General features: G+C 34.0%; 1 protein-coding gene across 7 annotated transcripts in view; it reads left to right on the top strand.

Moving 5' to 3' along the window:
- The window catches only part of VPS13A (vacuolar protein sorting 13 homolog A), a 231748-nt gene that overhangs the window by 37895 nt on the left and 180738 nt on the right, over nucleotides 1–13115 (top strand). For all 7 annotated transcript variants that reach the window (XR_011497472.1, XR_006525972.2, XM_014832544.3 and 4 more), the window contains 7 exons: nucleotides 3095–3222; nucleotides 3418–3524; nucleotides 5003–5174; nucleotides 6747–6809; nucleotides 7297–7426; nucleotides 8259–8353; nucleotides 8674–8816. Coding sequence is in view for 5 of the 7 variants with exons in the window: in XM_014832544.3 (XP_014688030.2) it covers nucleotides 3095–3222; nucleotides 3418–3524; nucleotides 5003–5174; nucleotides 6747–6809; nucleotides 7297–7426; nucleotides 8259–8353; nucleotides 8674–8816 (838 nt within the window). In the remaining 2 variants the exon portion in view is untranslated. The remainder of the gene's footprint in view (nucleotides 1–3094; nucleotides 3223–3417; nucleotides 3525–5002; nucleotides 5175–6746; nucleotides 6810–7296; nucleotides 7427–8258; nucleotides 8354–8673; nucleotides 8817–13115) is intronic.

Raw genomic sequence — 13115 nt, 5'->3', positions numbered from 1 at the left:
CAGGAAAGTCTCTGTGGTATTATGCCAGCAAAATTTGCTGCAAATTTGCCCTCAGGAACTTTCTGGAAATCTACCCTTTAGGGAGCCTCATGAAGATTTGTCTCATGGGAGGCACTCCACTACAAAGCTGCCTTAGCAGGTGCTGGGAGAATTTGCTGGCTGCTGGACGTTGCTAGCTGAAGAAATCTGTCATGCTGCAGGAGCCAGGCACTGGAGAAGCCACCTTCTGTAGGAGCCACTCTGTAGGAGCTGGGTGTTGCAGAAGTCATAGCACTGCAGGAGTCTGTTGAATGAGCACATTAGAACCAGGAAGCATAACTCCTTCCTCCTATGGTGTCTCTCCAGTGTCCTCTACTGATAAAGATTAACATTATGTTAACTGGGAAAGAAAAAAGTTTTAAAGGGTCCAAATGTAGTTTTTAGAGCAGGCAATGAAGGGTGAATTTGGAACTTACAGGTAATAAATTGGTAACTGACATACCTGCTGGAGGAGGAAGAAGGAATGAAAGTTTAAAAAAAAATTTTTTTTTTGATTTAATGGGAGAACAGTTTTTTTTAGGTTAAGATGGGAATGATCCATAGAAATGAAGAATAAATGAAGTAAGAGAGGGAAGGGGTAATTCCTAGAGTGATATGGGTGCAAGGGGATAGGATCTAGTATTCAGGTGAAGTGCTTTGCCACAGATAGGAGCATGGTCAGTTCAATTGTAAGATAGATTTCAGTTATAAGAGAAGTCCTGATATTGAATGGACAAATAGATATGGTGATAGGAGTTTATAGAATTTCTCATCTGAGCTCTTCTACTTTTTTTTTTGATTTCTGAGATATTGGAGGTTTGTGGAGGGCAGAGTGGCTGTGAAATAGGAGAATGAGAGATTGAATAGACTAGAACAGCATTCTCAGAGTGCTAGTTCAGACTAGCAGCATCAGTGTCCTTGGAAACCTGGGAGAAATATACATTCTAGGGCCCATCCCAGAGCTACTGAATCAGAACCTCTGAGAGTGAAGCTCAACAATCTATGTTTTAATAGGCTTTTCTGGTGATTGTGATGAATACTGAAGTTTGAGAACCACCTGTCTAGAATAGGAATTGGCCAGGATTTTTTTGTTAAGAGCCAAGTAGTAAATTAAATATTTTACATTTTGTAGGCCATATACAGTCTCTGTCATATCTTCTTCTTTGTTTCTTTTAAACAGCTCTTTAAAAGTATAAAAATCATTCCTAGGTCACTGGCTGTGCAAAAACAGGCTATGATATGGATTTGGCCTGTCTCTGGACTGAAGGAATGTGTGTGTTTCCTCAGCAACGTTGAGGACCTACTTGAGATTTAGGACATTAAAGTGAGACCAATCAGTGTGATTGTATATATTTTTTTCCCCAACCACATTCAGCTGCTCAGGTACAGGTGTGGAAATGGAGAGTGACTTTATCCAGTTTAGGGTTTTACCTAGTAAGTACACTGACAAAGTTAGAAGGGCAAAGGAGTTGAGGGTAAAATGCAAGGGAATGATGAAAATAACTGATCATGGAATTTCAACAGAGTGGGGAGGGAACTGAGGGCATGAAGCAGAGGTGAAGGACAGGATTGGTAGAGGGTCAATGAATGGTAGGTTCCACAGGACTTGAAGGTTTGGTATTGGAATACTAGAGAGGTAGGTGGTGGTGCTAGTAGGAGCATTGGATGCTTGAGACTGAGATTATAGGCAGGTCTAGGATATTGGTGTGATAAGGTTTTATGGATGAGGTAAGGGTGGAGGAGTTCAAGGAACTGAGAGGCCATGGTTTTGGAAAGATCATTTGTGTGTTGAAATCACTAAGAAATTAGCACTGCCAGGAGCTAAAATCTCAGAGAGGTGGGAGAGGGTGTAGCACAGGGTGGGATAGTTGATTGCACCTGGAGAAGGTATAGTGGGTGATGTAGTCTTGTGTGTAACAGCAGACTTAAAGCTGGGGGAGAGAGAGAATTTTATTTTTCAAATACTGATATTATTGCTTTATACATACACTTTTTTTTTTTTGCTGAGGAAGATTCATCCTGAGCTAACATCTGCTACCAGTCGTCCTCATTTTGTGTGTGAGCCCCCACCACAGCATGGCCACCGACAGACAATGGTATAGGTCCGCACCTGGAAACTGAACCTGAGCCACCAGAGTGGAGTGCACCAAACTTAACCACTAGGCCACTGGGGCTGGCCCCAATATATATACTTTTTAAACTTTCTCTTAATATATCCTTCCATTTATATACATACAAATTTTTCTCATTTTTAACCGTATACTCTTCTGTTGTATCATGTACCATAATGAATTTAACCCATTTCCTGTTGATGAATATCTGCTTGTTCCATTCAAATTAAAAGTATTTTTGAATGCTTAATGTGTAAAAAATTAGGTGTTATGCATTGGGAATGATTAAAACAAGAGGAATATATTATCTTTGTATACATATTAGCTTATAAATTAATAGTTGATCTCTATCTAGATTCTGGTATTACTGGTCTCCCTCTGCATTATTCCTGTTCTTTTGAGGACTAAATACAGAGGATTGAGAGAGGTTTGCCTTATGGGTTGCCCCAAGAAGGTTATACTGGGTAAACCCTCACTCATCTTTTCTCTCCTCTTTTACAAGTTAAAAAAGGAGGAACAGATGGATACAGAGAAACTGATCAGAAATTATAACCACTTTTGTTAGTGATTAAATATGATCCTTTTTTTCCCTTTAGCTTTTCTGATGTGCAGTCATTCCTTAAAACTGTGAACTTTTATTAAAACTATTTTATTGGACTGTTTTGCCATTTAGAGGGTGTTCTTCCTTTTAAGGCTTATATTGGTGTTTTGAGAGGGAGTTCAGTTAGCCTCTATTGTACTTAGAGAAGACCATATGAATTAAAGGTAGGAAAAAGATAAAAGAATCTTCTCCACTAATTAAGTGACAGTTCATCTGACCAAATCATAGCAGTGTGGAAATCTGGGAACTGTAGGAAGGGCATATAAGAAATGAAAATCAGTATTTTAAACTTGATCTCTTTAGTACTTTGAGACTCTTAAAATATAACTCAATTTAATTTTTAAAAATTTGTATTATTTTCCAGTATTTCGCCCCATATCTGCTGTTGCTAAACTTCAGATGAATCGCAGATCGGATTTTGACTTTTCTGCCCCCAAGATAAATCTGGATGTTGAGTTACATGACATAGCAATTGAATTTAATAAACCGCAGGTGATTTTTTTAAAACATATTTTAAATTGTGAGATATAGTTTGATAAAAGCAGAACTAAGATTTTAAATATTTTTCAAAAATTCCTAATGTTACGTGGTAACATTTTCTTTGAGAAGTCAATAATTTAACTTTCATCTTCAACAATTGAACATGAAATTGAAACATTTAAGAACTTTAATTTTTTTATTTCTCAGTATTTCAGTGTTATGGAGCTTCTTGAATCAGTTGATATGATGACACAAAATCTGCCATATAGGAAATTCAAACCTGATGTACCTCTGCAACACCATGCCAGAGAATGGTAAAATGACTTAAATTGTTTTAAAAGTTGAGGTATGGTTGACATATAACGCTCTTAGTTTCAGATATACAACATGATTCAATATTTGTATATATTGTGAAATGATCACCACAGTAGGTCTAGTTAACATCCATCATCAAATATGTTTACAAAATCTTTTTTCTTGTGGTGAGAACTTTTGAGATGTATTCTCATAGCAACTTTCAAATATGCGATACAGTATTAACTATAGTCACCATGCTGTACATTACATCCCCCTGACTTACCTATTTTATAAGTGGAAATTTGTACCTTTTGACTCCCTTCACCCATTTCACCCATGCCCCACCCCCTGCCTCTAGCAACCACCAGTCTGTTCTGTGTGTCTCTGAGCACGGTTTTTATTTTGTTTTTTTGATTCCATATATAAGTGGGATCATACAGCATTTGTCTTTCTCTGTCTGACTTATTATTTCACTTAGCATAAAGCCCCCAAGATCCATCTGTGTTGTTGCAAATGGTGAGATTTCATTCCTTTTTGTGGCTGAATAATACTCCATCATAAATATATTCCACATTTTGTTTACGATTCATCCATTGATGGACACTTAGGTTGTTTCCATATCTTGTCTGACTTGCTGCAGTGAACATGGGGGTACATGTATCTTTTCAAGTTAGTGTTTTCATTTTCTTCAGATAAATACCCAGAAGTAGAATTGCTTCATTTAAATTTTTTTGTTTTTAAGATTTAAAAAATATAGTGTAAAAGTGAATTTGTTGACTTTAAGAATAATTTTTTAAGATACTTTCTTTAAGGGCTGATATTAACTGTACTTTCATTTGTGGCTAGAAATGTATGTAGCTATGTTTGCTTATTATGTTAATAAAGTTGACATAAAGGATTCTTTATAACAGAATTTACAACTGGAGATGCTAGAATATCGTTCATTTACTGTATATTTGAAATTATTAGAAAACTATATCCCAGTTCGTTGTCTAGCAATGTCTTTTTTTTTAATTTTCAAACTTCCATATCAGACATATTAAACCTATATTATTAAACCTGAAAAGGTTATGAAAGTCTGTAAAGTACAACCCCTTTTTAAAATTCAGAAGTCTGAATTTAAAATTATTTCAGTTATTAAGCTCTTGCCTAGTTCTAGAAGTTGCAATTACCCTTTCAGCTCACTGTTTTAATTACTTTTCAGATGACTTAAGTGCTATTAGCCAATTAATACTTTAATAGTTCTTCTGTAGAGCTATATTTATTGTAACAAAATTCAGTGATTTTGCTTATTTTCATTTAGGAAACAGGTGAGAATAATATGTTGTTAATACAAATAGGGTTGGGAAAAAGCAAGTACTCAGATGATATACCATTTTCATAGTCTGTATTCTAGTAATCTACATTGTTAGAGTAGAAGCAATACCAATTATATTTCATACTGTTGGTTTGAGGGTGTTAAGTGTAGAGTTTTTGTTTTTGTCTTTTTACCTAGGTGGGCTTATGCTATCTATGGTATTCTTGAAGTAAATGTTTCTCCCCGCTTACGGATGTGGTCATGGAAGCATATTAGAGAACATAGGCAAAAAATGAAGCAATATAAAGAACTGTATAAAAAAAAGCTAATAAATAAGAAGCCATCTGGTGAACTTCTCGTCACTTTGGAGGTTAGCATTTAAAAAAATTGTTGAATGTTTTGTACTACATGACTCCTCAGTGTGTTAGTGACTAACACTTCCTACTTATTCGTTCTAATTTTGACTGACCTATGTCTGTCTCTTTCACTTAGACTTTTTCGTACTCCTATTCTTAACTTCAGTTGTGTGATAGAAGCTCTGGTGATATTCTCCTGTGAGCTTTTGGAATTTGAGATTGTTCTCAATCTGTAGAGATTTGACTTCATGCAAATAATAACTTGAAGCCTCACGTTATTATGTTTGTTCTTCTTTTTCTAGTTCTTTTAGGTATAGTGTTAGATTGTTTATTTGAGCCTCACGTTATTGTGATATTTCTAACCTCACAAACCAAAAAAAGTGTCTGCTACATTGATTCCATTCTTCTCTGTGTCAGTTTCAAAGCCTTACGTTATTGTCACCACTCCATTTCTTAACCATCTTAACTGCATTAATCAAATAAATTTCCTGTCTTCTATGTGTATTATGCTTACACTTATAGCCAAGACTGTGCTCATGCATTCCATCTACCTTTTCTTATCTCCCTGCCTATCCCAGTTTTATTCATCCTTTAAGTTCTGCTTAAGTCCCATTTCTTGTACAAACTTTCCTTAATTTTCTGCCCATACAGAGCTCTTACTCTCTTAATTCTCGTGCCATTTCTAGTCTTTACTAGCAATTTTAAATTTAATTATCTGTCTTGAGAGGTCTCTAAATACTAGTCTTGTTTTATCTCTTAGCATTATGGTGTATTTTAGAAGGGACTATTTTACAGTGGATGAAGTACTGCTTAGGGAGGGTAAGGGGAGTGAGCTGTTTGAAATTAGTGTAACCATTCTGAATCCAGGCCAGTTTCCAATTAGGAACTCCCTAAAGATTGAGTTTTATTTTTGACGTAGGAGGCTGTCTGAAGACCTGTGGTATTAGGAATGCTTGGGTTTAGAGGTTTTGTGGGGTGGTTACAGATTTCCTTAGTTAGTTTTGGATCCTAACCTGAATCCTCCAAATCTGCTGGACAGTAGAACCCTGAATTAAGTTGTTTCCTAGATAATAGTAGGTCATGATTGCTTCTCTTTGGGGCAAAGAGTGGTTTGATGATGAAACTCTTAAAAGTAATCATGGAAATATGTATAAATGTAATGAAAGATTTAGCTTATCTCATTTTATTTCAGTAGCCCTAACAATTTTGAAAAGTGTAAAATTTATAGTTGTATTTTTAGTTGAAGGTTAACATGTTTACCCTTAGCTATAGTTAAAACTGAAATAAAAGTCATTTTAAACAATACATTTATGGTATCTTTTAGTATTTGTAAATCTTGTAGATTTGTAACTCTTACATGCGTGACATGTGATTTCTTTGTTCAGAAAGTTATCCCAACATTACTAATTTCCAAACTGACATATATACGAGCATTGCTTCTCAGAATTTAACAAGAGTATTATGTTGATGAATGATCTGTTTTCTGCTTCCTATCGTATCTTTTCTTTAATGCAGCTATTTGATAGATTTAGTAAGGTTATTCATATAAGGTTATTTATGTAAACCTTTTTTTAAAATATTTTTAGGAGTTGGAAAAGACCTTGGATGTATTTAATATAACTATATCCAGACAACAGGCAGAAGTTGAGGTAATTCTAGATTATCTTTCAAGTAGTAAAAACAAATGTAGATTCCATATAGATTTGACAGATGCTGTGATATTATTAGTAATGTGCAGTAATATACTGTTTTCTAAAAGGGGTTCAAATTTGCTTCTTGATGTTATAAGAAAATTCAATTTAATGTTTTGCTACGTCTGTTTAAATCAGACAAATTCTATGGGGAAAAAATTCTAAATAATTGGGCTTATCAAACACTCAGAGTTCATATGAAAGTGAAAAGTCAATTTTTTTTTTGTAATTGCTGTCACTTGTAAGACAGTGGGGCTACCTACCTGGTTATCCTAAATCTTTATGTTTGGGTAATGTTGCAGTTACTGTGTTCTGTTGTCGGTTTGCGTATTGTTTACATTTATTCGCTTAAGCAGATAAGTTTTGGAAATATCATGCTTCTGTTTCTTTAGATTTTCTAAGTAAAGGATAATTTATCATTTATTTGAAAATTCATTTATTTTAGGTAAAGAAAGCTGGATACAGGATTTATAGAGAAGGAGCAAAAGATTCAGAGGAAAATAAAGGATGGTTTAGCTGGCTGTGGACTTGGTCAGAATCAAATACTAAAGAACAACCAGATGTTAAACCTGGAAGTATGTCCATTTCATTTTATAGTAGTGTTGTTAATCATCAGCTGATGATAGTGTAGCTAATTATCAGGTGTGAAACTAAAGTTTTGAAGAAAATTTTCTAATCAAAATAGACATTGTAAGTATATATACATGTGATAATTTATCCTTATTATCAAAATTACTATTAAAACATTGTAAATATACATTCAAATAAAAATAAATTTTTTTATCTCACTAATGTTTACAAAAGAGCTTTATGCCCAAAGGATTTAGAAAATACGTCTAGCACAATAATAGATAAGTAAAAATTCCAAAAGGATATAAGCCATTGTAAATTCTTGTTGAAATTGTTTCTGGGAAAGATTTTTGTTTCCTAACCAAATGCTTGAGATTATAGCCTTGGAGGCTTAGGAGCTTTGGTTTACATCTTGGATTTATCACTTAGTAACACTGTGGTGCTGGCAAATTATTTAAGCTCTCTAAACTTCAATTTTATCATCTGTAAAATGAGGAGCAATTATGTTATTAATACTACCCAACTTGTATGCTAAATGTATTGCCTAGCACAATGCTAAGTGCCTGATACAGTTAGACATTTTGTGAGCTCTTGCTTAATACAGATGTTTAGAAATTTATATTGCTAAATTCATGTATGTTTAGCAGTTTATGTTTTTGGAGAATAATCCTTCGAAAATTGCCAACGCCATGCTAACATTCAGTAATTATAATTTCTTAAAAGTATTATAAGAAGAGAGTGAAATTTGTATTTAATTTATTAAAGGCAGCTAAATTTTGGGTTAGTTTTGTCTTGTTACCACTTAAGAACACAAAACACTTGTTTATGATTTTTTAGTTCTTGAAGAAATGTTGACACCTGAAGAAAAAGCTTTGCTCTATGAAGCAATTGGCTATAGCGAAACAGCGGTTGATCCAACCTTGCCCAAAACAGTAAGATGTTTTTTTTGCCTTATACCTCAGGGTTTAATGACAGATATGCCTATTTTTAATCCTTTCAGAAATACATATTATTGACTTGTTCTTTGATCTTTCTCTGGATCTGTAAATATTGCATTTATTTTAATTTCCAAATTAGGAATAAAAATTGCCTCCTACTTTTTAGTGTTACATGGTGATTCTTTCATATATGAAGAGTTGTTTTTAAAGTGTTTTTTGGCTTTTGGAAAGAATAAACTATCTGAATAAGAGTATTTGCTGTATTTATATATATGTATTTTTTTTTCCATTTTGTTTATTTGAATATACTCTAGTTTGAAGCCATGAAGTTTTTTGTTCACTTGAAAAGTATGTCAATTGTTCTAAGAGAAAAACAAGAAAAACCTGAGTTGTTAGATATTGTAGTAGAAGAATTTAGCACTTACATTGTGCAGAGACCAGGAGCACAAGCAATTAAGTAAGTATTAATTTATTTTATCTATGAGAAAAAGTTAGTTACAATCTTACAATATTTTGTAAAGAGGACTATGGTTTAATGTATCCTTTTGTATTTTTAGGAACTTTTAGACTTTTTTCCAGTAATATATATATTTTGGAATTACTAAAATAATGTGTTCAATAGAAAACTGCATGCTGAGGAAACATAGAGGGACCCTGAAGAATAATACAAAAATATCAGCAGTCACACCATACTAAAAGAAACGGCATTAACAATTTGATTTTTATCTGGGAATGCCTTTATTTTACTTTCATTTTTAAAAATAGCTGTATTGAGATATACTTCACATACCATACAATTCATCCATTTAAAGTGTACAATTCATTTGTCACCTGTACTGTATACCAGATTCACATTGATATATTTAAAAGGTTGTGTAACAATTACTGCTAATTCCAGAACATTTTAACTTCCCAAAGAGAAACCCTATACTTATTAGCAGTCACTTCGCATTCCTCACTCTCTCCAGTGTCTGGAAACAACTAATTTATGTTCTATTTCTAAGAATTTGTCAGTTTGGGGCATTTCATTTGAATGGAATCATACAATATATGGCCTTTTCTGTCCGGCTTCTTTTGCTTACCATGATATTTTCAAGGTTCATCTATTGTATAGCATGAATTAGTGCTTCATTCTTTCTTATGACCTAAGAATTTTCCATTGTATGGATATACCACATTTTGTTTGCCTATTTATCAATGAAAGATATGTGCTTTGTTTCCACTTTTTGGCCACTATAAATAATGCTACTGTTAATATTCATGGGCAATATTTTGTTTGGACAATAAGTTTTATATTTTCTTGGATATATACCTAGGAGCAGAATTATTGCCTCACATGGTAACTCTATCTTTAACTTTTTGAGAAATTGCCAAACTGTTTCCAAAGCGGCTACACCATTTTACAGTCCCACCAGCGGTTTATGAGGTTTCCAGTTTACCTACATCCTTGCCAACACTTATCTGTCCTTTTGATTATAGCCAGCATAATGGGTGTAAAGTGGTAACTTCAGCTGTAGTTTCGATTTGCATTTCCCTGATGGCTAATGATGTTCAGCATCTTTTCATTTGCTTATTGGCTATTTCTGTATATTTTTTGAGAAATGTCTGTTCTTTTGTCCATTTTAAAATTGAGTTGTCTTTTTATTGTGTTTTCTTTTCATTTTTTGATGGTAGCCTTTGAAATTCAAGTGTTTCTAATTTTGATGTAGTCCAATTTATTTTTTATTTTCTTGCCCTAAAAACTCAAGAAGTCTTTGCCTGACTCAAGGACACAAAGATATATTCCTGTGTGTTCTTGTGAGAATTTTATACTTTTTCCTCTTAAATTTAGGTTTATGATCTATTTTGAGTTAATGTTTGTGTATGGTATGAAATAGGGGTCCAAATTCATTCTTTTGCTTGAGATTCTTCAGTTGTCCCAGCACCATTTGTTGAAAAAAACTGTTCTTTCCCCATCGAATGATCTTGGCACCCTTGTCAAAATGAGTTTACCATAAATGTAAGGATTTATTTCTGGCCTCCTGTTCACATTGACCTTTATCACTCAACTTCTGCCAATAACACACTGTCTTGATTATTACACCTTGGTAGTTAAATTTACAATCAAAAAGTGACTTCTCCAGCTTTTTCTTTCTCAAGATTGTGTTAGCTATTCTGACTTTAATTTCTATGTAAATTTTTGGATCATCTTGTCCATTTCTGCAAAAAAAGCAGCTTGAATTTGATAAAGATTGTGTTAAATCTGTAGATCAATTTTGGGGGTACTGATATCTAAACAGTATTGTCTTCCAATTCATGAACTTTCAATGTCTTTCATTTATTTAGATCTTTAATTTCAACAGTGCTTTATAGTTTTCAGAGTACAACTTTTATGTCTCTTTTGTTAAATTTCTTCTCATGTATTTTATTGTTTTTGATGCTGTAGGGGAGGAAAAAGTTTTCCTTTTTCCTTGATCTCCTTTGGGTCCCTGACTCGGTCTGAAAATTAACTGGGAAAGACAGCTTAATAAGAGAAAAGCATACCGATTTATTTAATATAAGTTTTATGTTGACACGAGAGCTTTCGTAAGGAAATGAAGACCCAAAGAACCAGTTGGCCTTATTATTTTTATGCTAAGTTTGATGAAAAGTGGACAGTTGTAGAGTAATATGATAGGTCAAGGAGTATAAGGTAAGTATAGTAACCTGGGAGAAACTTAGCAAGGCCTGTTCGTTAGGATTCTTCTCAGTGTCACTTTGTCTTTGGAGATAAGGAAGCTCCTTTCCTCTGTGTATGGGGAGGGTACCTCTTACGTGAGAGTTTTATGACCTATTTGAGGGGAGAAGGATGGAGGAATGTCAGAGTAACTTCCTGCTTCTGCTATTTTCTCGAACTTCTTCAGCTTAAAATACTCAGTACGCCAAGATGCCATATTTTGAGGTAGTGCATCCTGAACCCCATCAGTGCTATTATAAGTGGAATCATTTTCTTAATTTCATTTTTGGATTGTTTATTACAAGTGTGTAGAAATACAGTTGAGTTTTGTATATTGATCCTGTACCCTGCAATCTTGATGAACTTGTTACTTATTTCCAGTTTTTTAATAAATTCCCTAGCATTTTTACATACATGATCATGTCATCTGCAAATAGAGTTTTACTTCTTCCTTTTCAATGTGGATACGTTTTCTTTTCATTTCTTTCCTAATTACCCTGGCTTGAACCTCCACTACTATGTTGAAGAAAATGGTCAGAATGGGCATCCTTGTCTTGTTCCTCATCTTAAGGAAAAGGGCTCAGTCTTTCACCATTAAGTATCATGTTAAGTATGGGTTTTTCATAGATGCCTTTTATCAGATTGGAGAAATTGCCTCTATTCCTAGTTTGTTGAGTCTTTTTTTGATCATGAAAGTTGTTAGATTTTGTCAAATGCATTTTCTGTGTCTATTGAGATGATCAGAAAGTTTTTGGTTTTTATTCTTTTGATATATGGTGTGTTACCTTAATTTTCAGATGTTAAAATAACTATGTATTCCTGGGATAAAGCTCACTTGGTCATGTGTATAATCCTTTTTATATGTTGCTGGATTTGGTTTGCTATTATTTTATTGAGAATTTTTACATCTATATTCATAAAAGATACTGGTCTTTATTTTCTTGTGATGGCTTTGTCTGGTTTTTGTATTAGGATAATACTGCCCTCATAAAATGAATTGGGAAGTGTTCCCTCCTCTTTGGAGGAGTTTGTGAAGAATTGGTATTTATTCTTCTTTAAATGTTTGGTAGTAAAATTCACCAATGAAGTTATGGGGGCCTGAGTTTTTCTTTGGGGGGAAGTTTTTAATTAATAATTCAATCTGTATTTGTTATAGGCCTATTTAGATTTTGTTTCTCTTTTAGTTTTCAGTAGTTTATTTCTTTTTAGGAATTTGTCCATTTCATGTAAGTTATCTAATTTGTTGGCATATAGTTGTTCACAGTATTACGATATAATCCCTTTCTCTGTCTGTGAGGCTGTTAGTATTGTCCTTTTTTATTCCTAATTTTTTGGAGTTTTTTATTTCTTAGTCTGGTTAAATTTTGTTGATCTTTTTTAAGGGCCAGACCTGTGGCTGAGTGGTTAAGTTTGTGTGCCCTGCTTCAGCCACCCAGGGTTTCGCCAGTTCGGATCCTGGGCACAGACCTAGCACCACTCATCAAGCCATGCTGAGGAAGCATCCCATGTAGCACAAACTAGGAGGACCTACAACTAGAATATACAACTATGTACTGGGGGCTTTGGAGAGAAGAAGGAAAAAAACAAAAAGATTGGCAACAGATCTTAGCTCAGGGCCAATCTTTAAAAAAAAACCTTTTTTTGTTGATCTTTTTTAAAAATCAGCTTTGGTTTTGTAAATTTTTAAAAATGTTTTTCTGTTCTCTATTTCATTAATTTATCCTTGATCCTTACTATTTTTTCCTTCTGCTTGCTTTGGGTTTTGAGTATTTTTAAGTGGAAGGTTAGTTATTTGAGATTTTCTTTTGGAATGTAGGCATTTACTAATCCATTAACTTTCTTTTTTCTTTTCTCTTGAGAAAGATTCGCCCTGAGCTAACATCTGTCCCAATCTTCCTCTTTTTGCTTGAGGAAGATTTGCCCTGAGCTAACATCTATGGCCAGTCTTCCTCTATTTTGTATATGGCTTGCCACCACAGCATGGCTGATAAGTGGTGTAGGTCCATGCCCAGGGTCTGAACACGCAAACTTGGGCCACCGAAATGGAGTGCACCAAACTTA

Source organism: Equus asinus, chromosome 23 (assembly GCF_041296235.1).
Source record: "Equus asinus isolate D_3611 breed Donkey chromosome 23, EquAss-T2T_v2, whole genome shotgun sequence".
NCBI classification, from domain to species: domain Eukaryota; kingdom Metazoa; phylum Chordata; class Mammalia; order Perissodactyla; family Equidae; genus Equus; species Equus asinus.
This window is presented reverse-complemented; position numbering and strand designations above follow the sequence as displayed.